The 26974-nt window shown below is 45.5% G+C and overlaps 1 protein-coding gene across 3 annotated transcripts in view; it reads left to right on the top strand.

Moving 5' to 3' along the window:
- ELF3 (E74 like ETS transcription factor 3) overlaps nt 1-26226 on the top strand; it is a 136204-nt gene extending 109978 nt beyond the window's left edge. For 2 of the 3 annotated variants that reach the window (XM_073561066.1, XM_073561068.1), the window contains 9 exons: nt 16376-16546; nt 16697-16927; nt 17258-17326; nt 17445-17525; nt 21010-21096; nt 21188-21265; nt 22176-22292; nt 24384-24579; nt 24711-26226. In XM_073561066.1, the coding sequence (XP_073417167.1) occupies nt 16376-16546; nt 16697-16927; nt 17258-17326; nt 17445-17525; nt 21010-21096; nt 21188-21265; nt 22176-22292; nt 24384-24579; nt 24711-24825 (1145 nt within the window). In that variant the 3' untranslated portion in view covers nt 24826-26226. Of the gene's footprint in view, nt 1-16015; nt 16095-16375; nt 16547-16696; nt 16928-17257; nt 17327-17444; nt 17526-21009; nt 21097-21187; nt 21266-22175; nt 22293-24383; nt 24580-24710 lie in introns of those variants that run through there. The other variant, XM_073561067.1, reaches the window with a different exon arrangement.
- Nucleotides 26227-26974: the final 748 nt, after the last annotated feature.

The following is a 26974-nucleotide window of genomic DNA, read 5'->3' as shown; positions in this document are numbered from 1 at the left end:
ATCTGGGGGCCAGCAGGAAGGAGGCCCTCAGAACAACGCAAGCACATTGCGTTGTTCTGAGGGTCTCAGGGAAGCACGCAGGGAGCCCCCTCCCTGCATGATGCTTCCCTATACTCGCAGAGCACTGCAATCATGTTTGATTGAAGTGTGCGGGGGGTTAATGTGCTGGGAGCAGTCCGTGACTGAGCCTGGCACATAGTGTCGGGTGTCAGCTGTGATAATTAGCTGACACCCGGCCGCGATCAGCTGCGCGCCCCCCATGAGCATAGCTGTGCGTGATTATGTACTATCCCATCCATGAGCTTTAAGGCTCAGGACACATGGATGGGATAATATGTCATATGTTGGGAAGGGGTTAAAATAGTACTCATTAGCCACATTGAGCAAATAGATGTTGGGAGAAAAAAGGGAACAGAATTTCAGGAAAAAAAACATCTCACCCACTATTAAGCATGGGGAGGGTCAATCATGCTTTGGGGCTGTGTTGCAGCCAATGACACAGGCATTTCACGACACGTAGCGGGAAGAATGAATTCAATGAAATTTTAACAAATTCTTGATGCAAACATAACACCATCTGTAAAAAAGCTGAAGATGAAAAGAAGACAGCTTCTACAAATGGATAGTGATCCTAAACACACATCAAAATCTACAATAGACTACCTCAAAAGGCGCAAGTTGAAGATTTTACAATTGCCCTCACAGTCCCTTAATCAGAACATCATTGAAAATCTGTGGCTAGACCTCAAAATACCAGTGCATGCAAGATCACCCTGAAGTCTCAGAACAGGAGGAATTTTACAAGGAATAATGGATGAAAAACTCTCAAACAAAAATTGAAAGATTCTTAGCTAGCTACAAATAGGGAGGTTTGGATTTCTTTTTCCCCTTAATAATAAAGACCTTAATTTAAAAACTGCATTTTTGTGATTACTTATGTTATCTTTGTCTAAAATTTAAATTTGTTTGGTGATCTGAAACATTTAAGTGTGATAAACATGCAAAAGAATAGGAAATCAGGAAGGGGGCAAACACTTTTTCACACAACTGTATCAAAATTAAAAAATTCCCTCCACTTATTCTTCATTTTATGCATTTTCTCTCTTAAACCATGGAGACAGAAAATAAGTACAAAATTAGTAAATTATTTTGTTAAACAAAAGATTATATTAATGGTTTGGCAGCATTTGATCACGTCATTGAAAACTTCATTCCTAGTAGTGCCTTACCAACAAGTAGCCAGTGTCTCCTGAGGGGCTCCTGCCTCACAGTTTGAAAAGCCCTGTCTAAGGAAGCAGGAGATCATCTACAGGTTGACATTGTTCAGGTATTACCTGGGGATTTTTTCTTTCTTAATTTATAATTGTTCTGGCACTCTGTTTTGTCTCTTTTTATACCTTTTTTTTTTACAAGCATTGTACTAATGCCCAAGACTTTTATATGTTTGATCCGAGTATGTCCTATTTTGTCTGTGTCCACCAGTGGGTTCAAGTATATGTCTACTTTTGATTACACACTTTGGTTATAGTATGGGCTTAAAGAATGCTGTCACATGTGTAGGTAATAGCAGGTACGCAGGATGCAGTGTCAAGGCGCAAAACTGAGTTGTACTTTGGGGAGAAACTTTTATAAATTTAAGCCGCTAGGGCTATACTAAGCAACCAAAACAAAGTAACAGATATTGTCCTCACAGGGACTCAGCACAAGCAAACACTTTAAAAGAGAACACGACTAACCCGGCAAAGGCCGGTTACTATAGGGCCACGATATGGCCGACTACGGGTCCTTATTTCCTATAGTGTCACTTATCCGTCCTGATGTCCCTCGGCGTCTCTGATGAAGCTGCTTTGGCGTCGCAGCCGCTGGGTCCAGCTGCTGAAGATCTGTTGTAGTCTTTGGGCGCCCCAGCACCCAGGAAGAGTTGGGGCACAACAGGCCCTGAGGGAGTCCTTTGATGAGGTAACCCCCTGTAAAAACAGCGGGTTTCCGCTAGTTAGTGAGTTCAATCAGACTCCAATCTTCAATCAGGGTTGTGTCGCAGTTACCAGGAGTGGCGGTTGGCAGTCCACGTGCACGGCCTGGGCAAAGAGTTTCTCTGTAGGCAAGGAGTAGGCCCCAACTGCTGACTGCAGCGGGGTGATGTCAGCTGCGGGCGATGATGAACAGGCTGCAGCCACGGGCTGAAGCGGGGCGGCCGCGAGATGTGGTGGACAGGCCACAATGGCCTAGAGCACAGCGGCAACGGCTGCAGGTCGTGACCCCGGATTGGAGTGAAGCGGCAGTCTCTTGTCGGTAAGTTCGGCGTTTCCTCTCCGCAGGCCACTGTAAATCTCCCCTCTGCCGCTGGTCTCCTCTTTGGTCACCGTCTGTCACTCTGGCCCTCTCAAACTCCCACAGTCTCTTGCTTCATGTCTGCCGTTCCACCAACTAACTCCCCCGCGCGCTCCCTGTCCCTTTTATACTCGCCCCTCCCCTTGCTGTCCTGTCACTCCCAGCTGTCCACTCTCCCCCTCCGTTCCCCAGGTACAGTTCCCTTAGGAACCTAGATGGCGGTCCCCTTGGTTCCAGCCTGGACACTATGCAGGGGCCCTCCTCCCTACACTCCCCCATTCTGTATGCTCACCGGTCCTTGGGCAAGGCCCTCAGTATACTTGGGTTGGTCTGCGGAGATGTCAGTTTTTGTTGCCATATGAACTGGTCCTGTTCATATCATTGGGGGGTTTGCCGGCTGTGGACCGCTCGGAGCGTCTTAGTTCGACTAGGGTGGAGTCTGCTGGGGTGGTGGACGGTGGTGGGCTAGCTGGTTCGGGCAGTGTAATTGTGTCAGTTGGGTTGTCATTGAGTGGAGAGCCCCTGGATATGGAGGGGAAGTCTTCTTCGTCGTCTGGGTCCCAGAACACTGGCAAGGGTTCAGAGACCTGAGGAGTGGGTTCAGATTGTACCGGGTCGGTGGAAGTACATGGGCATAACATATTATGATGCACAATGCGAGTGGGCAGCGTTCCATCTTTCTCGGGTCTTATTTCGTACACAGGTCCTTCAGGGTTTATACGGCGTTGGACTCGATAGAGACTCTCTTCCCAACATGGCTCTAATTTGTTTTGGGGGCGTTGGTCTAGTACGAGTACTCGGTCTGCAATTTGGAGGTTGGGATGTGGGGATAGATTCTTTCCTGGGTGTTCTGAGTCTTGGAGTTTGGTATGTACAATTCGATGGAGAGTTTGCAGCCGGTGCCGGTGATTTCGCACCCATGATGACACCCCGGTCCAGGGCTGGGGTTCCTCTGGGTCCAACTCTACCTCCGTGTTCCCTTTGCCTTCTCATCCGAATAGCAGGGAGTAGGGGGTATAGCCGGTAACTCGGTGCACCCGGTTGTTATAAACCCATACTAGTTCAGGGACATATTCGGGCCAACGGGCCTTCTTGTCACTCTCCAGAGTACGCAACATTTGGATTAATGTCCGATTAAATCGTTCGCAGGCCCCGTTTCCTTGCAGGTGGTATGGCATGGTCCGGGATTTGTCAATAATATAGAGACGGTGTATCAGGATCCTGACAGCGCCGGCGTACAGCCTCCGCTGAGCAGGGACTCACCCGCACTGTAGGGACCTCTGGGGACCAGGATAGCCAGAAAGTATAGGTACACAGGACCTGCGGGCTGAAGTTTAGCAAGCCGACACGGGACCTACGGTCATGTGACTGCAAGGGTGCGGGGCTTAGGCTAGTTTCACACTTGCTTTTTTTTGCAGCGCGTTTTTCCCGCAAAAAAACGCATTGAAAAAATGCATACATAAGCATACAACTGCTGCGTTTTTTTCAAGCATTTTTATGAGCATGCATGAAAAAAACGCAGCGTTTTTATGCGTTTGTATGTGTTTTTAGTGCGTTTTTACCGCGTTTGAGTTTTTTTCCAACATTTTTAGGTGGCCCCTCACACTACCCAAACCATGACTTTACTAACCCTAACCCTGACCCTAACCCTAACCCTGACCCTAACCCTTAACCAAATCATACTTAACCCTAACCCAAACCCTAAACCCTAACTAACCCTAACCCTAACCCTGACCCTAACCCTAACCCTAACCCTGACCCTAACCCTAACCCTAACCCTAACCCTGACCCTAACCCTAACCCTAACCCTGACCCTAACCCTTAACAAAACCATACTTAACCCTGACCCTAACCCTAACCCTAACCCTAACCCTGACCCTAACCCTAACCCTGACCCTAACCCTTAACAAAACCATACTTAACCCTAATCCTGACCCTAACCCTGACCCTAACCCTAACCCTGACCCCAACCCTAACCCTAACCCTGACCCTAACCCTTAACAAAACCATACTTAACCCTAATCCTGACCCTAACCCTGACCCTAATCCTTAACAAAACCATACTTAACCCTAACCCTGACCCTAACCCTGACCCTAACCCTAACCCTAACCCTGACCCTAACCCTAACCCTAACCCTAACCCTGACCCTAACCCTTAACAAAACCATACTTAACCCTAATCCTGACCCTAACCCTGACCCTAACCCTTAACAAAACCATACTTAACCCTAACCCTGACCCTAACCCTAACCCTGACCCCAACCCTAACCCTAACCCTGACCCTAACCCTAACCCTGACCCTAACCCTTAACAAAACCATACTTAACCCTAATCCTGACCCTAACCCTGACCCTAACCCTTAACCAAACCATACTTAACCCTAATCCTGACCCAAACCCCAACCCTAACCCTTACCCTGACCCTAACCCTAACCCTAAACCCCTTAACTAACCCTAACTCTAACCCAAACCCCTAAATTCCATGGTTAAAAAAAAAAACGCATATGCAAAAAAACGCATACATGAGCATGCCAGTGCGCACATATGCGCATCCATAGGCTATAATGGCCATTTTTAGCGCAAAACGTGCGCATATGTGCGCATGCGCTTTTTTGCAGGGCCAAAAAATGCAACATGCTGCGTCTGGAAAATACCAACGCACACCCCAAAAAAACGCAGCGCATGAAAATCGCATACATGCGCTTACAAGCGCGCAGGTATGCGCACCCATGTTAAATATAGGGGAAAAAACGCATGCGCAGGTATGCGTTTTTTTCCAGCGCTAAAAAACGCAAATGTGAAACCAGCCTTAGCGTCCTGCTTTCATGGAAGACAGAAAACTCAGAGTCGGGCAAAACGGAGGTCATTCACAGTACGGACAGCGAGGTACAGGAGGGATAAACAGACGGGAGGTCAGACAAAGCCAAAGGTCATACACAAGAGTGCGACGCGGTACCAAGGGGACGAGCAGAGAGAAGTCGGGTCACAAGCAGAGAGTCATACACGAGAGGTAGCGCAGTACAAGAGGGACAGGCAGAAATCGTAACAGGGACAGAACAAGATCAAAACCAAACAAACAAGCAAGATATCAGGCACAAGGCACACATACGCACAAGGTCAACTAACTCAGCCGAGGGCAGGAGTATAACTGACACCGGACCTAGGTCCAGTGAGCATTAAATAGCCGCCCTCTGCCAGGGAGAGGCGGAACACTTAACCCCCAGTCAGACCAGGACGGGCCAAAGCGAAACCCCATCCTGGATCATGACAGTACCCTCCTCTCAATGGGGGGCCACCGGACCCCCAGGTCTCTCAGGGTACTTGGCGTGAAAGGCCCGGACCAACCGATCCGCATGAACTGATCGAGCAGGAACCCACGAGCGTTCTTCAGGACCGTAGCCTTTCCAATGTACCAGATATTGAAGTGCACGACGGACCAACCTGGAGTCGACAATTCGTTCCACCTCGTACTCCGACTGCCCGTCTACCAAAACCGGTGTTGGGGAAGCTGATGATCCCTCCCCAGTGGACCTCACAGGTTTCAAAAGGGCCTTATGAAAAACATTTGGGATCCGCGGAGATGGCGGGAGATGCAACCGAAAAGCCACCGGGTTAACTGCCTCGGTAATTTCATAAGGACCGATAAACTTGGGTCCAAGCTTCGCAGAGGGGACCTTGAGTCTTATATTCTTGGTGGACAGCCATACCTTATCCCCAATCTGAAACACCGGTCCCGCGGATCGTTTTTTGTCCGCAAAAAAATTAAATTTGTCCTGGGCCTTCGTAATGTTACTCTGGACCACTAGCCATACCTCCCCCAACCGCTGGATCGTCTCATCTGCCCCAGGACACCAAGAATTCAAACGGGAAAATTCTCCAAAATGAGGATGAAACCCATAATTGCAGAAAAAGGGAGATGTTCCCGTAGACTGGTTAATGCGGTTGTTAAATGCAAACTCAGCCACCGGTAACACAGAACACCAATCATCTTGTCGGTCTGAGGTCAAGCAACGTAGAATTTGTTCCAGAGACTGATTGGTCCGCTCGGTCTGCCCATTAGTCTCTGGATGATAAGCGGATGAAAAGGACAGACCAATACCCAACCTTTTACAAAAAGCCCTCCAAAATCTGGAAACAAATTGCACTCCTCTATCAGACACCACATTCAAGGGTACCCCATGCAACCGCACCACATGCTCAACAAACAATCTGGACAATGTTTCCGCATTAGGTAGAGCTGCCAAAGGTACAAAATGTGCCTGCTTACTAAATCTATCCACCACAACCCAGACGACGGTATTACCCTTGGAGGGGGGAAGGTTGGTGATAAAATCCATGGACAAATGCGTCCATGGTCTCTCAGGAATTGGCAGTGGTACCAATTCCCCGGCCGGCCGGTTATGGGGGGTTTTTGCACGGGCACAAACATCACAAGCAGATGCATATTCCTCAACATCAGAGGCTAAAGCAGACCACCAGAATACTCTAGAAATGGCCTTCCCGGTAGCCGAGATCCCTGGATGTCCACCTAGAACTGAGTCATGGAACTCCCGGAGGACATTAAGGCGAAGCTGAGCAGGCACAAAAAGTTTGTCCACCGGCTTAGCCGGCGGTGCAAGAGACTGGGCTTCCCGAATCTCTCGTTCCAACATATTCGAAATACCTGCCACCACCACCCCAGGCTGAAGAATGGAGGATGGAGGTTCCGGGGGGACACCGGATCTAAACTGCGTGACAAAGCATCCGCTCTGACATTTTTGGACCCTGGCCGAAAAGTGATCGAGAAGTTGAATCAGGAAAAAAAAGTTACCATCTAGCCTGTCTAGGAGTCAACCTCTTAGCTGACTCAATGTAAGCTAGGTTTTTATGGTCCGTAATTACGGTTATAGGATGGACAGCCCCCTCCAAAAAATGACTCCATTCTTCAAAGGCCAACTTAACAGCCAGAAGTTCTCAATTTCCCACATCATAGTTTCTCTCCGCAGGAGAGAATTTCTTTGAGAAAAAGGCGCAAGGTCTTAAATTGGTCAAAGTGGCGGGTCCCTGGGACAATACCGCCCCCACCCCCACCTCTGAGGCATCTACCTCAACAATAAATGGTTCAGACGGGTCCGGTTGAACAAGAACCGGGGCCGACACAAAACATGTTTTCAAAAACTGAAATGCCGCTACCGCTGTGGTTGACCAATTCTTGATATCGGCCCCCTTTTGAGTCATGTCTGTGAGGGGTTTAACCACCTGTGAGAACCCCTTTATAAATTTGCGATTATAATTGGCGAATCCTAGGAAACGCTGCAGAGCCTTCAAATCACAAGGTTGAAACCACACGACAATGGCCTGCACCTTATTAGGATCCATGCGATACCCTTCAGCAGACACGATGAACCCCAGAAACGACAGTTCCTGAACAAAAAACAAACATTTTTCTAGTTTAGCAAAGAGACAGTTCTCCCGGAGACTTTGGAGAACTGCCCGAACATGACCAATGTGAGTCTGTTTATCAGGAGAATAGATCAATATGTCATCCAAATATACCACCAAAAAACGTCCAATAAAAATCAAAGAACACGTGATTTATGAAGTTTTGGAAGACCGCTGGATCATTGGTCAAGCCAAAAGGCAAGACCAGATTTTCAAACAACCCTTCAGTAGTGAGAAAAGCGGTTTTCCATTCATCTCCGTCTCAGACTCGGATAAGGTTATACGCTCCCCTGTAGATCTAATTTTGAAAACCACTTAGCTCCGAACAATTGGTTGCATAAATCAGGAATAAGTGGAAGGGGATATGTATTCCTCAAAGTTATCTTATTTAACTCACAAAAATCGAGACATGGGCGTAAACCACCGTCTTTTTTCTTTACAAAAAAGAACCCCGCCGCCACAGGAGAAACAGGACGAATGGAGGCTCTCGGAAATATACTCATTCATCGCAGCCCGTTCTGGACCCAAAAGGTTATACAAGCGGGCCTTGGGCAATTTAGCACCTGGAACCAGGTCAATGGCACAATCAAATGGGCGGTGTGGTGGTAAAACCTCAGCCTCATCTTCGGAGAAAACGTCCGTATAATCTATCAGGCACTCCGGAATACCTTCCAGACCCACGGATGACACAGACACAGTATCAAGACATTTCTCAGAACAATAGGGACCCCATTTAAGAATGTCCCAACATTCCCAATTAATTACAGGATTATGCAATTGTAACCAGGGGAACCCCAACACCAGTCCCGTTGGCAGGTTGTCCATCACAAAACATGAAATACGTTCCTGGTGCAAGGAACTCACTTTAAGGAGAAACTCTTCAGTACGAAACATAATGTCATTCTTTACCAGTGGTGTTTTGTCAATGGCCACAATGTGAATAGGAGTCTCCAAACTAACTGTCCCTAACTTACACCTGGATACCAAATCAGAGTCAATAAAGTTCAATGCTGATCCGCAATCCACGAAGGCAGAAGTGGATGTGGAGACACTCCCACAACAAAGTTCCACTTGCAACAACATTTTAGAGAAGGCAGAAAAAGGTACCTGAGAGCCTGGGTGACCTCCACGACAATCACCCGGGCTCAGTCGCTTGGTTAGTGGACAGGAGGGGCAAACTTTTCTCCAATGTCCAGAATCACCACAGTGAAAACAGCCTTTTCCCACGCGCCGTTGTCTCCTTTCATTTTCTTTGAGGTCAATGGTTCCCATCTCCGTGATCTCCAATATAGGACTGGCTCCCCTTCCTTGGGACAATAACGGTCTTTCACTTTGCATCGCTCCCCTCGCCCGTAGCCGGCGATCCATTCGGACGGCCTGTGTCATAGCCTCCTCCAGGGAATCAGGCAGAGGGTGGAGAGCCAAGGCATCTTTCTGATATTCAGACAGGCCTCTACTGAACAAACCCCTGAGGGCGGCATCATTCCAACAGACCTCAGCAGCCCAGCGTCTGAATTCTGTACAAAACCACTCGGCTGAGTGCTTCCCCTGGCACACACTCATTACCATGTCCTCAGCCATACGCATACGATCAGGCTCATCATAAATATGCCCCAGGGCCTTAAAAAATGCATCTACTGTCATACGCTCAGGGGCCGTGGTCGGAAGGGAGAAAGCCCAAGCTTGGGGGTCTCCCCTTAACAGAGACATAATGACCCCCACTCTCTGACTTTCATCCCCAGAAGAGTGTGGTCTTAAGGAAAAAAACAAACTTGCAGCCCTCCTTGAAAACGCTGAACTCTTTTTTATCTCCAGAAAAGGTGTCCGGTAACTTCACTTGAGACTCAGGGGAAACTAATGTAATATCCCGAGCCCCCGATGAAAAAACCCCCTGCACAGTGTCAGCGATCAGCTGCTGAGACTGAGCCAGGACTCGTTGTTCTCCAAGGAGTTTCTGAGACTTCTGGGTCAGGTGTTTAACCTGCTCAGAATGAGCATGCATAGGATCCATCAAACACACAGGAGAAGGGAGCAGAGAAAAAAAAATGGTATCGGTCAGTTATATTATCAGGATCCTGACAGCCCCGGTGTACAGCCTCCGCTGAGCAGGGACTCACCCACACTGTAGAGACCCCTGGGGACCAGGATAGCCAGAAAGTATAGGTGCACAGGACTTGCGGGCTGAAGTTTAGCAAGCCGACACAGGACCTACGGTCATGTTACTGCAAGGGGGCGGGGCTTAGCGTCCTGCTTTCATGGAAGAGAGAAAACTCAGAGTCGGGCAAAACGGAGGTCATTCACAGTACGGACAGTGAGGTACAGAAGGGATAAACAGACGGGAGGTCAGACAAAGCTAAAGGTCATACACAAGAGGGCGACGCGGTACCAAGGGGATGAGCAGAGAGAAGTCGGGTCACAAGCAGAGAGTCATACACGAGAGGTAACGCAGTACAAGAGGGACAGGCAGAAATCGTAACAGGGACAGAACCAGATCAAAACCAAACAAGCAAGCAAGATATCAGGCACAAGGCACACGTACGCACCAGGTCAACTAACTCAGCCGAGGGCAGGAGTATAACTGACATCGGACCTAGGTCCAGTGAGCATTAAATAGCTGCCCTCTGCCAGGGAGAGGCGGAACACTTAACCCCCAGTCAGACCAGGATGGGCCAAAGCGAAACCCCATCCTGGATCATGACACGGTTAAGTTCCTCCATAATTTTTCCCAAAAAACATGCTCCTTGGTCGGAATGTATACAATGAGGGCAGCCTTATACTTGTATGAAGTTTCTACAAATTGCGAAGGCGGCCGACTCCGTGGTGTGGTCTCGAGTGGGAGTGACCACAGCGAACTTAGTGAAATGGTCTACCATGACAAGGCAGTGTTCGTACACCTGGAATGTGGGACCAATGGTCATGTAATTCACCGTCAGAAGCTCGAGGGGCACTGAGGTCACTATTGTTTGTACGGAGGCTAGCTGTGCGGGTGGTTTGGCTAATGTGCATAGGCAGCAGGCCCGGCAAGTCTCGTCCACAACAGCATGCAAGCGTGGATGGTAAATTATCTGTTACAACCATTGCAAGGTCTTTTGGGCTCCGAAATGAGCCCCCTTTTCGTGGGCTTTTCGAGCCAGTTCGATAAGTTGGGCTCCGGGCGCAACTACCTGCCAAATCGTCATAGATGTTGTCCTTGATATCATTTTACGATACAATAGTCCCTTTCTGATAACCAGCCTCTCCCATTGTCGTAACATCAGCGACATGTCCTGAGTCAAAGTCTGTCTTTGGGAGTCAGTGGGCAGTTTGCCAGCGGCTACCCATTTCCAGAGAAGCCCAATTTCTTCATCTTCTTGCTGTTGTTATATCCATTTATCACGGGATTGCTCCAGCATGCCCCTTAGAGTCTCTGAGGGGAGTACTTTCTGGGTGGCAGCTGTGAGCATGGCAGCGGTGAGGGCGAACAGTATCTCTTCCCCTTCCAGTTCATCGTCTCAACTCTTCCCCGGGGTTGTATGTTGGATCCTGGAGAGGGCGTCAGCGTGTACATTCTTGGCCCCTCTTTTATAGATGATCTTATAGTTGAATTTTGCCATTCGGGCCACCCACCTTTGTTCCAGAGCCCCCAGTTTGGCGTTCTCCAAATGAGCCAGCGGGTTATTGTCGGTCCGCACCACTACTTCGGAGCCCGCCAGGTACTCTGCGAACCGCTCCGTCATGGCCCACACTACTGCGAGGAGCTCGAGCTTAAAGGAGCTGTAATTGTCAGGGTTACGCTCGGAGTCATGAAGTGAGCAGCTTCCATATGCGATCACTCTCTCCCGGCCGTCTTGAACTTGTGACAGTGTGCAGGATGAACGGTTGCGAGAAATCCGCATAAGCTAACACCGGGGCACCCGAGAGGGCAGCCTTAAGGTCTTGGAAGGCCTCTTCCTGGGGTTGTAGCCACTGGATTTTCCATCCATTTATCCCAGCGGGAGCCCCTTTCAGCAGGTCGTGCAGGGCTCAAGCTCGATATGAGAAATTCTTTACGAAACGACGGTAGTATCCGGCCAACCCCAGGAAGGCCCGCATGTCTTTTATCGTCTCGGGAGTAGGCCATCCCTGGATGGCAGCAACCTTTTCTTGGGACGGCCTTACGCCCTCTGCCGAGACGATATGGCCCAGATATTCGATCTGGGTGCGGAATAGGTGGCATTTTTGGGGTTTTACCTTCAACCCATACTTTTGCAGCTGGTCGATTACCTGCCCCAACCACCTCAGGTGGTCCTCAAACATGGCAGCATAGATGATGATATCGTCTAGGTATATTAACATGGCCTCGAAGATGAGATCTCCCAGACACCGCTCCATCAAACACTGTAAGGACCCCGGGGCATTGGCCAGTCCGAATGGCATCCGATTGATCTCAAATAGTCCCATGGGAAGTATGAACGCCGTCTTAGCCCTGTCTTCTTCTGACATGGGCACCTGCCAGTACCCACTGGCCAGGTCCAAAGTCGAAAAATACGTCGCCTTCCCCAAGGTGGACAAGGACTCTTCTCTCCGGGTTAGTGGATACGAGTCTTTGATGGTACAAGCATTCAGCTTTCGATAGTCCACGCAGAACCGTAGGGTGCCATCCCTTTTGCGGATCAACACAATGGGAGCCGTCCAGGGGCTTTGGCTTTCTCGGATAACTCCCTTCCGTAGCATTTGTGCCAGCAAAGTTTTCACCTCTTGGTAGAGCTGTGGAGGAATCTGTCGATATCGTTCGCGGATGGGGGCTGCTCCTGCCATGGGAATTCCATGGGTGATGGCGGTGGTACATCCAAAATCTTCCTCATGATTAGCAAATACCTCGTGGTACTGTCCGAGTAGTGTTTTTATCTGCGAAAGCTGAGCTGAAGTTAGTCCGGAGAGCTCGGGCCGCATTTGTTCCAGGATTTCTTGACCCTTCTCCTGAGCTGAGATCTCGGCAGCCTGTAGAGTCTGGATAGTTACTGCCCAAGGGTCCTTGGATTGCACTCTCAATTGAACCGCAGGGGCCGGCAGCACTTCTTTCAACGGCCTTACTAGCTTGGCCAGTTCGGTCCGGGGCTTCAGAACGATGTCTTGGTCTTCAAGGTTGATGCAGCACACCAGGACGGTCCCCTTTTGCACTGTGGTCAGGGAGCGGGCCACCAGTATGCCAGGAGGCAAGCGCTCCGAGTAGCATGGCTCCACCTGCATCTCTACGCCCTCCAAGGGTATCGAGGCCCAAATTGGCAGGGCCATCACCGTCTGCCCAGGGGGCAGTACAAGCAGGGGAACCGCTGGCGCGATGACTTTGCCGAGAGCCTCGCCCTCCCGGCAGTCCTGATGTACTCACGCTTCCCGCACCAACTGCTGGAATACCTGTCCTTGGGTCGTGCGGGAACCCCACTACTTCAGGATCTCGTGCGTGGGATCATTGAGGAGCAGATTGTCAAACTACCGTTGTATGTTCATGCCCAGAATGATTGGATGCTGCTTTTCGGCTTCCCCTTGGGTCAGAACCACTCCTCTGTGGCCGAGGGATTTACCGCACAGCGTCACCTGTACCCATACCACCCTGGCAACAGGGTGGTATGGCTACAGGTGATGCTGTGCGGTAAATCCCTCGGCCACAGAGTAGTTGATTGGCGGCTACTAGTCTGATCATGGGTCCCCACTGTGGTCTCGCTGCCTTGGGGAAATTCTGCCGGAAATAGTTTGCAGGCATAGCTGTTTCTTGTGACCCCGTGTCAACTAGGCACCGGACGGCACGGCCCTCTACTTCTGCCCATACCACCGGACATTTTGTGACCAAATCTTCGGGACTTTCACCACCCCTAATCGTGGTTTCTGGCTCCGAGTGGCATCCCCCAGCCCGGAGCACTCTAGTTTAATGGCCGCCGAGGTGGGTATCTCCCATGCCGCGGACACTCTCGGGCGAAGTGACCCGGCTCCCCGCACTGATAGCACCGGGTCTGCGAAGACCGACCACTCTGGGTGGAGCGGGGCCCCCAGGGGCCGGGATTGAAACTAGGCCATCCAGTCCCTGACTTTTTTCACTCTGGCCAATTCGCCCTTGATGTTCTTCAATTCTTGTTTCATCTCCTCCACCCATTGAGGCTCCTCAACTGCATTCACGGAAGCCTCCACACTTCGGACCTTCCCCACGGGGACCGCCATCCCCTGCTCCTGCTCTCGAGCGCGTGCTTGACTTCCCACCTCTGAAAAGTCCAGACGTGGATTCATTCTGACCTGCTCCTGTAATGCCTGCTTTATTAACGGGTCCCGCAGTCCAGTCTCCAACAGGTCGCGTAGTGTAATGTCAATAGGTCCTACCCCTATGCCGTCCTTCCTTTCGATGGCCGTGTGCAACTCTCGGAGGACATTCATATACTAGGTGATGGTCTCCCCTCTCCCTGCATCCGACTGAACAACCGGGTCCTCAACTCTCCCACATTGGTTGGGTCCCCATGGGCCTTTTCTAAGATCTGTAAAACTTTATCAAAGGTGTTGTGGTGTCCCGGGGGCCTCAACATTACTGAATTCCGAGCCTCCCTGTCTAACGCCATGAGAGCTACTTCGGTTTCCAGGTCAGGAGTCATCGGGTGCATCTGAAAGAGCTCCCACATCCGTTCTGTCCATCTCCATAGCATGGTATTAGAGCCGGAAAACCTAGGCAGGTTGCTCAGCATAGACCCCAATGAAATGCAGGAATGGGGGCCCTCGTTATTTGTCGAGTTCACGGCCCTGCCCTGGTCTGGGACATCGTTGTCCGCGCTCGGAGACTGCACCCTGCCGGCTACGCCAAAAAGTAGGTAATAACAGGTACGCAGGATGCAGTGATGAGACGCGAGACTGAGTTGTACTTTGGGGAGAAACTTTTATAAATTTAAGCCGCTAGGACTATACTACGCAACCAAAACAAAGTAACAGATATTGTCCTCACAGGGACTCAGCACAAACAAACACTTTTAAAGAGAACACGACTAACCTGGCAAAGGCCGGTTACTATAGGGCCACGATATGGCTGACTACGGGTCCTTATTTCCTATAGTGTCAGTTATCCGTCCTGATGTCCCTCGGCGTCTCTGATGAAGCTGCTTTAGCGTCGCAGCCGCTGGGCCCAGCTGCTGAAGATCTGTCCTAGTCTTCGGGCACCCCAGCGCCCAGGAAGAGTTGGGGCACAACAGGCCCTGAGGGAGTCCTTTGATGAGGTAACCCCCTGTAGAAACAGCGGGGTTACGCTAGTTAGTGCGTTCAATCAGACTCCAGTCTTCAAGCAGGGTTGTGTCGCAGTTACCAGGAGTGGCGATTGGCAGGCCACGTGCACGGCCTGGGCAAAGAGTTTCTACGTAGGCAAGGAGTAGGCCCCAACTGCTGACTGCAGCGGGGTGATGTCAGCTGCGAGCGATGATGAACAGGCCGCAGCCGCGGGCTGAAACAGGGTGGCAGCGGGCTGGAGTGAAGCAGCAGCAGCCGCGAGAGGTGGCGGACAGGCCGCAACGGGCTGGAGCACAGCGCCAACGGCTGCAGATGATCGCGGGTAGGTCGTGACCCCGGATTGGAGTGAAGTGGTAGTCTGTTGTCGGTAAGTTCGGCGCTTCCTCTCCGCAGGCCACTGTAAATCTCCCCTCTGCCGCTGGTCTCCTCCTTGGTCATCGTCTGTCACTCTGGCCCTCTCAAACTCCCACAGTCTCTTGCTTTGTGTCTGCCGTTCCGCCAACTGACTCCCCTGCGCGCTCCCTGTCCCTTTTATACTTGCCCCTCCCCTTGCTGTCCTGTCACTCCCAGCAGTCCACTCTCCTCCTCCGTTACCCGGGTACAGTTCCCTTAGGAACCTAGATGGCGGTCCCCTTGGTTCCAGCCCGGACACTCTGCGGGGGCCCTCCTCCCTACACATTTATGAGGCCTTCCCGTGTTATTGTGTGTTGTATAATGTGGAACAGGATATTTATTTAGACATGGTTTTTTTATTTGCTCATACAATAGAGAATTTTTTTAAACTCTAATATAAAAACTGCTAAGAATTAATTAGTATGCTACATGATCGTAAACATGAAAATATCAGTTGTTGGATGTGAGTAGGTTGACGTGTTGAGACATCTGTTACCTCTAGCAATCATTAAACCACCCGTCCCCTTGTTTTCCCAGAAAGGGTTGGAAACAGTTTGCTATGCAAATATTCTTGTGGCCTCTGAACTCACATCACGCACCTGGGGAAAATCCCGTCTAATCTGTATATAGAGCAGGTGGAGTCAGGTTACATGGGTTGGGTGTATATAAGTACAAGGTTTGCTATGTTCTCATAGTCATCTCTATTGCATAGGTGGATTACTCAGGAACATTGCACAGGTAGTTAACGACCTTAACATTACACCTCTGGGATCTTGGTGTTCTCTGAAAGCTTTCACTTTATCTTAGACCATAGCAGTGCAGATTTTGTACTTTTCATTACTTTTTTGCAACCTGGACTCTTCAGAGAAATACTTATGCCTTCAAATTCAGTGAGACATTGCAAGGGATGGGAACAGTATGCTGATTCACTTCTTTCACCGGATTTCTAAAGCTGTTTTTTTTTTGTGGAGAACACCTATCCATTTTACCACTTAATGTTCCATGTTTTTCTCATCTAGGCTCTACGATGGCAGGAGGAAGCTGTGTGATCAGCAGTGTTTTTAACAATTATTTTTCAACTTTATATCCACCGGTCCAAGCTCAGGCGGTATCCACTGAGACATTGATAGATGGAGACAATAACAAGCTACTTACGTTTACTATGCCAGGAACTACCAACGAGCTATCAGGTAACCAAGAAAATTGTAGAGATGAATCTTAAGAAAACATTTAGTTTACTCTCTGAACCAGTTTGTATTGTAGAATCTATGTAGTGCACATCATTAGTCTTTGCTTAAAAGAAAAGTCAGTGGTAAAATGGCAAAATGTCTGTTTTACAGCCGAGGTATGCGAGTGGGAACAGGACCTGCCACAAACGTGGACGCAGCAGCATGTATTGGACTGGATCAGCTATAATGTTGAGAGGAACAAGTGGGATGCCAGCACTATAAACTTAACCCAATGTGAAATGGATGGCCAACGCTTATGTCAACTGAGCAGAGACGATATGAGGACAATGTTTGGCGGTCTAGGGGATAAACTCTACAACCATTTAAGCCAGTTACGAGATTGTGAGTACTATGACCTAATTCATTATTAGTAGCCAGAACTGAATTGTAAGAAAGTGATCTATTGATAATTTCTGAAGATAATAAAAAGCTATAGATTTCCTTGTCTGCACGCTAAGATAAGACACATCTGTGCGTCATAATGATGCAGATTATCTTCAATTACCAAAGGTTACAATCTCTGCTTAAAAGTCAAACTGCTAGTTTGAGCTAGATAAATTTCATCCTGCTTTTTGCATGTTAGGCAAACTGTAACCCATAGCATCAAGCTGTAAGCTGTATAGAGGAGATATTCTGCTTTTAGTCTGATAACTATAAAATGTTTCTTCACAGGGAAAACCCCTCTATCATCAAATTCATGTGATTCTAGTGACTATGACTTAAGGTTCCACCTTTCAGAGGGTAAGTTTATTAACACATTCCCAGTGTTGCCTTTTTACACATTTATCGCCTGAAATACATTTATTATCATTATTATTATTATTATTATTATTATATTAATGAATTTATTATTTTTCAGAATGCCCTTCTGAATGGGACCTAATTTATGACTATATTCAATGTGAAGACAATTTGCAATTTGGAGCAAAGAATGAAATAGGTATGAAATGAGTATGACAAAGATCTGTTTCTAAGTTTTCTGATATTACTTGTTTGCAGTCAGATCCATTTGGTTTTCCAGTCCTTGCTTGTGTTATATTTATGGGCTAAGTTTGCTATAAAAATAATAAACTGCACATGCTCGCCAATCAATCCCCTGTCGCTCCTCTATAATGCTGGACAGCCTTTCTGGCAGTCTCCACTTCTAGTGTTGTCAGTGTTTGACAATCGGTAGTTAAACCTTGGATGCAGCGGTGACTTCTGATTACATGTAATGGTAACATGCTGACAATGCCAGAAAAGACACAGACTGGCAGGAGATGATTAGGTGTGTATGTGCTATATATTATTTTTATGCCCATGTTGGCCCTGGCCATATATCAATTTGAAGAGAACCTAACACTAGATTTGTTCTTCCCATATCATGAGCAGTATGAATGAGAGCCTAATTGCACGATTGCAGTCAGGCATGTTTTACTCTAAAAATCTGCATCTATACCATTCAAGAGAAAATATAGTTTGAAAGCTGGTCAAGGAACAAAAGAGACATGAGAAGTTCTTCATGGCCTCTGGCTGGCTTCTTCCTGCCTCGTTCCATTAACAAATCCCTCCTTAAATACACATTGGACTAGTCTCTGAGTTCCTGGCTAGAATTTCATACTATCTTTTCTCTAAACCTCTGTAGAATTTTGAAGTAAAGCATACTTGGCTGCAATCAAGTAGCCGGGCTGTGATTCATGCTGGCTATGTTTCAGGTAGCATGAGTCTAATAGCAGGTTCCATTTATAAAAAGGGCTGAAAACCAGTTAATAATGGGGGTTAGTCATGTGACTCCAACACACAGAATGGGACTTTGGTATTCAGTTAATACAGTTCAGATATCTAAATTCAAAAGAAATCTACAGTGGCGCTCAGAGTAAATGGTGCTGCAGAATTAAACAAAAAACCACTATTTTGTCAGTATAATCATTAAAAAATATGTAAAAATAATAATAAATTCGCGCACACAAAACACCTCACCTTAATAAGGAATTAGTTGAGATAAAGAACTATTAAGTAGCAATACACACATTATACTAAGGAAGTAAATAGTTCCATAAAAAACCAAAATACTTGAAATTAAAAATAATCTCCAAACATGCTGTTGGAGATTCAACTAATAAAAATCCAAATAAAACAATTAATCACTTCAATAAAAGATCAGAATGTATTCTGAAGTTATAACAATTTATTTAACATACACATAGGGCTAAAATACTTGTTTAGAAAACAAAACCTCAGTGTTAAACATATGGGATAATCAGCAATAAATATAAATGGATATAGCGCTATATCTCTAAATGAAAAAGGATCAAAAAATATGTGAGTACCACCACTTGAAGTAAAAAATGTTGCTAGACATCATCCAACTAAAAAATCGAGATAGATGAATAGTTTCAGATAAATAGCAAATTAATTGTAATCGCATGGAGATTGCCCCGGCCGGTGGCTATATCTCCTACTAAATAATTTCCTATATAAAAAATGCCTTCAATATCCCCAGTAGAAATAGCGAGCTATTAATGAGCAGCTGTGACACATGAGATCTGTACTTGCAGTTCCATTAGATACGGCAGCTCCGTTCTGTGAAATAAGGGAAGCGGGACCTGAAATAACACCGATAACATATGTTCAGCAGCGTTCAAGCTGTGTAGTGTTTATCTCCATTAGTTTCAGCATCTCCGCTCTTGGGATTGAGAGGATCAGAACCTAGTGTGACGCTGGTGTCACGTGTTCAAATGCGATCCAAATGAAACACTGGCGCTAGAGACCGGTGCGGCGCGCGCCTCCACAACAACCAAAAAATAGGAGACACTTGCGCCGATCAGTTGCAGAGAAAGTTCCGATGATCCAAGTTAGCAGCTGCAGGTCTGCTATTAGATGAAATAGGAGTCGAACTTGGTTTGCCACGGATGATCACAAGAACAGAGCTTGCCTGCTGGCTAGACAGAATACAGGTTGCAGAAAGGACCAAAAAGCATCCAACGCGTTTCGGAAAGAGCGCTTTCCTTCATCAGGGATTTACTTCCTTAGTATAATGTGTGTATTGCTACTTAATAGTTCTTTATCTCAACTAATTCCTTATTAAGGTGAGATATCTAAATTCGCAGTATTTCTATCTTTATTTGCCTGTAGATCTGTGGGGGTCCAAGTTCTGAAATGCCCCACTGATAGTTTAATAGACTCCCAAATAGTGGGCAGCTCAGCACTCCTATATGAGCGTGCACACAAGGAGGGGTACAGATTCAAAAGAAAATATAGGTTATGAAACCCCTAAAAAATAATGTCACCTTAGCAATTATTGATGCCCTTTGTGCATCAAGAAAAGTCCCTCCACATACAATAATAATGTCATCTGATTCTTCCCACATTGCTCCTGAGTTCCCCAACAAAAAAAGACATAGTGTGACATTTAAAAAGCAAATAAATAAAATATTACAGTTTTTACCAACTATCCTCACATTTTGGGGAGTCTGCCACCACAGTCAGCGTCCAAGCAAAAATGGATCGACATGTTAATGTGTTTGCACCATCTTTGCTGGGACTCTGACTTCCTGTGCCACTCTGTAGGCTGCAGGCCTAACACAACCTATGGTTTACAGAATAGAGAGCAGTAAGACAAGTAGACCATGGCTCTCTGCGCTGCCATAGAGTTTAACTATATCGGTAAGCTGTACACAGGTAAAAGTGGTACGTGCCCCATCTAGATAGCTATGCTACTGGCCTCACCCGAAACCGCTGTGTGTTGTTTTTTTCATGTCACTTGACTACATAAACATTGTTATTTAAAAGCTGAGTCACCTTGCTCTGTTTACTAAAACTGTGCTGACTTTGATTACTGGTATTGGCACAGCCTAAAAACCGCCATACACATTAGATGTCTATTGGATGAACAATGTTTCAATCGCTCAGCCAACAGCCATTTCAACCTACTCTCCGATATAAAGGCTACTGTGCTCCTCATAAGAAATCCTCTGGCTTAGACACCAGCAGGCGGCTTATCTCTGGAAGAACAATGTGATTGACAGTCCGATAATAGACATGCCTGATCAACTTCTCCACAGACCGCCAGTTGGCTAGCGCTACCATACACAATAGATTGTGGGCCAAACCCCTCAATATCGGCAGTATTAGCCAACATTAATCGAATGTGTATAGAGGCCTTTAGACTACAAATTTCCACTTACAGCCAATAGCCTGATAGCCAAGGCAACATCAATTGCCAAACTTAATGGAGCATGATGGTGAAATTAGCTATATTCAGCCATGATTTGCTATTTTAACCCAACAACATTTCTACGCAATTTTGACTTTATGTCATGCTGTTACTTAGATCACTAGTGATTGATCATTGTTAAAACCATTTGTGCTGTTAACCATGCAACAGTAAATGAGGAAATGATTCTTTATGGAGATTTTAAATCCTACGTGCTTTTTAATTACAGAACCTGAACTGTGTCGAGATAAAACAATAGATCCAGGTTATTACTCTGATTCAATCTCACCTGCTAGCTCCGAGTTCTGTGGATCCGGTAAGTAATAAAGACAATCTTATATGCGTCAGTGTAAAAGAGCTTGGAAAACTTTTCACATTACTCAATTGTCTTGCTTTTTTACTGACAGGTTCATATAGCCCTCAAGATGGAGATTCTGCAGGAAGTGACATTGACGTGGACATAAAAACAGCATCATTGGGAACAAGTAAGTTGATACTTAAAGGGGTATTCCCATTACCAAGATCCTATCCCAATATGTACAGGGTGGGCCATTTATATGGATACATCTAAATAAAATGGGAATAGTTGGTGATATCAACTTCCTGTTTGTGGCACATTAGTATATGGGAGGGGGGAAACTTTTCAAGATGGGTGGTGACCATGGTGGCCATTTTGAAGTCGGCCATTTTGGATCCAAATTTATTTTTTGAAAAGGGAAGAGGATAATGTGACACATCAAACTTATTGAGAATTTCACAAGAAATACAATGGTGTGCTTGGTTTTAATGTAACTTTATTCGTTCATGAGTTATTTACAAGTTTATGACTACTTATAAAATGTGTTCAAAGTGCTGCCCATTGTGTTGGATTGTCAATGCAACCCTCTTCTCCCACTCTTGACACACTGATAGCACACCATTTCCCCCTCCCATATACTAATGTGCCACAAACAGAAAGTTTATATTACCAACCATTCCAATTCTATTTAGGTGTATCCATATAAATGGCCCACCCTGTAGTAGGTGTAATAATAATATTAGCAGATACATCCAATTAGAAATGTAGTATAGTCTCTTTCCTCATGTGCAGGCATTGCAGGACCTTAGATATCCATGGTTATGACCACTGGCAACTAGCTAACTGTCACTTCATCAGTGGACGTAACAAAGGATACCTAAGTTCCTGCAATGCCTAAACATGAGGAAAAAGAGATAGCGAATTAGACATTTCTAATTGGAGGTATTTGCTAATATTATTACACCTACTTCATATTGGGATAGGATCTTGCTGATGGCAATACCCCTTTTACTTAATAAAATACTGAAATGATAATAAAATACAAACTATAAACAGTATTGCAATAATTATTTCATGTTTTGCCTCTTTATTTTCAGACACCTTATCAAATTATAATAAAAGTGATGGCACTCCCAATAGGAGAAGGAGGGGCAGGCCTCGGAAAATCAATGCTGAAAGCTCAGATTTCTTAGAGACAAAGAAAAGCAAGCACTGTAAGTAAATGTGTGCTCTTGCCTTTAGTTGTTATTTAATTTATTGTGTAACTGTCATTTAACATTTTTACAGATCAAGAGAAAATAGCTAAATTTTGTAATATATCTTATCAGAGAAATCTGATCTACTTTCTTCTGTACTGATCATTCAGTCTCAGACTCTGGGTAAAGTCTTCAATGAATACAGATTTTCACATCACTGAGATAGGAGATGATAGTCGCTACTTATAAAGTTCAATAAGGATGGCAGAGGAGGAGAAAGGAGACATATACACTCACTGGCCACTTTATTAGGTACACCATGCTAGTAAGGGGTTGGACCCCCTTTTGCCTTCAGAACTGCCTCAATTCTTCGTGGCAGAGATTCAACAAGGTGCTGGAAGCATTCCTCAGAGATTTTGGACCATATTGACATGATGGCATCACACAGTTGGCGCAGATTTGTCGGCTGCACATCCCTGATGCGAATCTCCCGTTCCACCACATCCCAAAGATGCTCTATTGGATTGAGATCTGGTGACTGAGGAGGCCATTTGAGTACAGTGAACTCATTGTCATGTTCAAGAAACCAATCTGAGATGATTCGAGCTTTATGACATGGCGCATTATCCTGCTGAAAGTAGCCATCAGATGTTGGGTACATTGTGGTCATAAAGGGATGGACATGGTCAGCAACAATACTCAGGTAGGCTGTGGCGTTGCAACGATGCTCAATTGGTACCAAGGGGCCCAAAGAGTGCCAAGAAAAAATTCCCCACACCATGACACCACCACCACCAGCCTGAACCGTTGATACAAGGCAGGATGGATCCATGCTTTCATGTTGTTTACGCCAAATTCTGACCCTACCATCCGAATGTCGCAGCAGAAATCGAGACTCATCAGACCAGGCAACGTTTTTCCAATCTTCTACTGTCCAATTTCGATGAGCTTGTGCAAATTGTAGCCTCAGTTTCCTGTTCTTAGCTGAGAGGAGTGGTACCCAGTGTGGTCTTCTGCTGCTGTAGCCCATCTGCCTCAAAGTTCGACGCACTGTGCGTTCAGAGATGCTCTTCTGCCTACCTTGGTTGTAACGGGTGGCAATTTGAGTCACTGTTGCCTTTCTATCAGCTCGAACCAGTCTGCCCATTCTCCTCTGACCTCTGGCATCAACAAGGCATTTCCGGCCACAGAACTGCCGCTCACTGGATTTTTTTTCTTTTTCGGACCATTCTCTGTAAACCCTAGAGATGGTTGTGCGTGAAAATCCCAGTAGATCAGCAGTTTCTGAAATACTCAGACCAGCCCTTCTGGCACCAACAATCATGCCACGTTCAAAGGCACTCAAATCACCTTTCTTCCCCATACTGATGCTCGGTTTGAACTGCAGGAGATTGTCTTGACCATGTCTACATGCCTAAATGCACTGAGTTGCCGCCATGTGATTGGCTGATTAGAAATTAAGTCTTAACACACAGTTGGACAGGTGTACCTAATAAAGTGGCCAGTGAGTGTACATTCCGCTATATGTTCTCCTAAGACAACATTTACGCTTTGAAAGGAACCTGTCATGAGATCCATGCTATCCGAACAACGAGCAGCATAAACCAGAGCCTTGCTATGCGATTGCAGCTAGGTATGTTTTGCCCTGTAGTGTTTCAAAGAAATCCTAGTTGTACAGTCTGCCATGGTCTAAAATGATAGGTCTGACTATTCCAATGCGGTCCCTAGTATACTTATTCCTGCCCCAGTCTAGTTGATTGATAAGTCTTTCCTCTCACAATAGGGAAAGACCTGCCAATTAACTGGAGCATGGCAAGGAGAAGATGGTTGGAGCCATCTTCAGACTAGTTAGGCCTCTAACTGTAGACCCCAACTGGCTTTTTTGACTACGTTTTCTCTGACGTGTTGGAGCTTTCAGAGTAAAACATAACGGATTGCAATCAACACCAAGTCTCTGATTCATGCTGCCCAAGGTTCGGCCAGTATGGATTGATTGATAGGTTCCCTTTAAGTATTTTGAAACTTGGCTTCATTTGTAAATTATTTGATACATCTCTTTCATTATGACTCCTTGATTTTGTAATTCTTACAATTTAACCATTATTTCAGCTGCCCGTGGAACACACCTTTGGGAGTTTATTCGGGATATATTACTGCAGCCTGATTTAAATGAAGGTCTCTTGAAGTGGGAGGACCGATCTGAAGGAGTATTTAAGTTTCTTCGTTCTGAAGCAGTTGCCCATCTTTGGGGACAGAAAAAGAAAAATTCCAGTATGACATATGAGAAGCTTAGCCGTGCTATGAGGTTGGTGTGGCAGTTCATCCTTAAATGATTTTATTGATAGCTTTTTCATTCATGTTTCGCTGATTCTCAAAGTAGTTAGGATGAATATCTTATTATTCAATAACTATTTACACTTTTTCCTCTCTTTGCAGATATTACTACAAGCGAGAAATTCTTGAGCGTGTAGATGGCCGCCGATTAGTGTATAAGTTTGGGAAAAACTCAAGTGGATGGCGCCTGGGAGATAAAGGATCTCTTGGATGTTAGGCGCAATATGCAAGAAACTTTGTGGATAAATGTCCACTGTGCATATATTTGTCAGAATCCAGCCTTATTTTTAAGGCTTCTATTGTAGCATCATTATTCCGGTGCCAGTTACATAAGCTAAAATTTTAGCTTCGGTAGGTTGTTGTAAACCGTCTTTACTTTGATGTTTTGTATATTTTGTACTTTGTAATGATTACAGTTGAGGACCATTTTTAGACTAAATGTGGCTATGAACAAAATTAAAAGTGGAGTCTCAAATGCTATCATTTTACTATCAGACAGAAACATTTAGGATACATTTACACAGGCCAATTTCAGAATGTTAGACATAGATCAACTATATTTAAAGCATTTGTTTATTGGCCTCTATACTCAGGCTGACACAGAATGATAGGGAAAGACTAATTCCCACTTAATGCACTCTGTCCTCATACATTGTCATAATATTGTCAGCATGCCTCCGGTTTACAGGTGACGTGTTGCCAAGATGGATGATTCTCTGTTTCCTGCAAAACCGAACCAATCATCTAATTAATGAGTTGGGCTATTGTTGGCATGTTAACATCCACTAAATATTATCTGTGCTGCCCACATTTTGCATATGTTGATCAAACACCATGTTACACAGGGGATGTTAGTAAAAACATTCCATGGTAGACACTGTATGTTACACATATGCACACCCCCGTGTACACACATACTGGAGATGTTCACAAGATCAATATAAAGTCAGGAGTGTTAGAACACAAAGGACATGAGCCGAAGTGGCTTTATACTGAAGCACTTTCACCTACAACAGGAAACATGTAAGCGATTATTCCACCATCACATCGTCAATGTCTAAGCAACAATATCCAAGTTCCACACAATTATTTGCTTTTGAACAATAGACTCAAATGTAATATATAGCATCTGAACTATATTTTATTCATTTACTTTTGCCTCATCTAAAATGAAAATGATCCAAAGTCTATTAGTTTTTAGTTCTCTGAATTACTATTTTTTTAAAAACAATTCAGTTTGCTGCTTAATTTCTTTTTTATTTAAACACAGGGCTAATTTTGTATATTTCTTACAATGGATTTCCTGTATCTTTTTACTAAATATCATCACCAAATATCATGGAACATGTAAACATAAAGTGCACTTTTATTATTTTGAAAAATTGTTTGTAATTTCAAATCTCTGTAAATATATACAGCCAGATGTGGATAGTTCTGTAAATACTTTTTTTGGTTACCTGTTTATAAAGCTCTTTACTAAGAACACGTTATATGTTAATTTCTTTGTATTTGTTTAGAAATGTCATCAGTCATTTCATATCTAAATACTGTGGTTAGAGAGCATACTTCCAGGTTGTACGATGATACTACATTAATTAAACATAACATGTGAAATGAACTCAATCTGTGTGTTAACAACAAACTTATTTGTTAAAAAAATCTTATTTAGGCTTGGATATATTACTTATTATCAGTAAGAATACAACACTAAAGTCCACAGCACATAATTAAAGGCGCTAGACACTCCAATTTACAATTTACTCAAACCCCAAGTAGTGATGAGCGAGTATACTCGTTGCTCGGGTGATCTCCGAGTATTTTGGCGTGCTAGGAAATTTCGTTTTTGTCATCTCATCTGCATGATTTGCGACTTGTAGACAGGCTGAATACATGTGGGTATTCCCTAACAAACAGGCATTCCTCACATGCATTCAAGCTGTCTAGCAGCCGCAAATTATGCAGCTGAGGCGGCGAAAACTAAATCTCCGAGCACGCCAAAATACTCGGAGATCACCCGAGCATGCTTGGGAAAACCCGAGCAACGAGTATACTCGCTCATCACTAATATCAAGTAGTCGTAGTTAATCACCTCAGGATGTAGAGAGATTCCAGCATAAATTTCTTAAGAAATGTAGATTTTATTCATACATATTTAAAAGAATATACACAAGATACACAATAGAAAAAAAGGAGACTAAAAAAACAGGGTGGGAGTAAACGTCCAAACAAGGAATGTGTTTACATGAAAATAAAGCTGTGCCCCCTGGCTGCTGTAATATGCATATTATTTAGCCCCATTGTAACGAATGGAAGCGGAGGCAGAGATGGTGAAGTTCACATTCGTTTTTATTTTTTAAGTGGAACCT

The sequence above is a fragment of the Dendrobates tinctorius genome, unplaced genomic scaffold (genome assembly GCF_039654945.1).
Source record: "Dendrobates tinctorius isolate UK_male_01 unplaced genomic scaffold, ASM3965494v1 ptg000312l, whole genome shotgun sequence".
NCBI classification, from domain to species: domain Eukaryota; kingdom Metazoa; phylum Chordata; class Amphibia; order Anura; family Dendrobatidae; genus Dendrobates; species Dendrobates tinctorius.
Note: the sequence above shows the minus strand (reverse complement) of the source record. Positions and strands in the feature narration are given on the sequence as shown.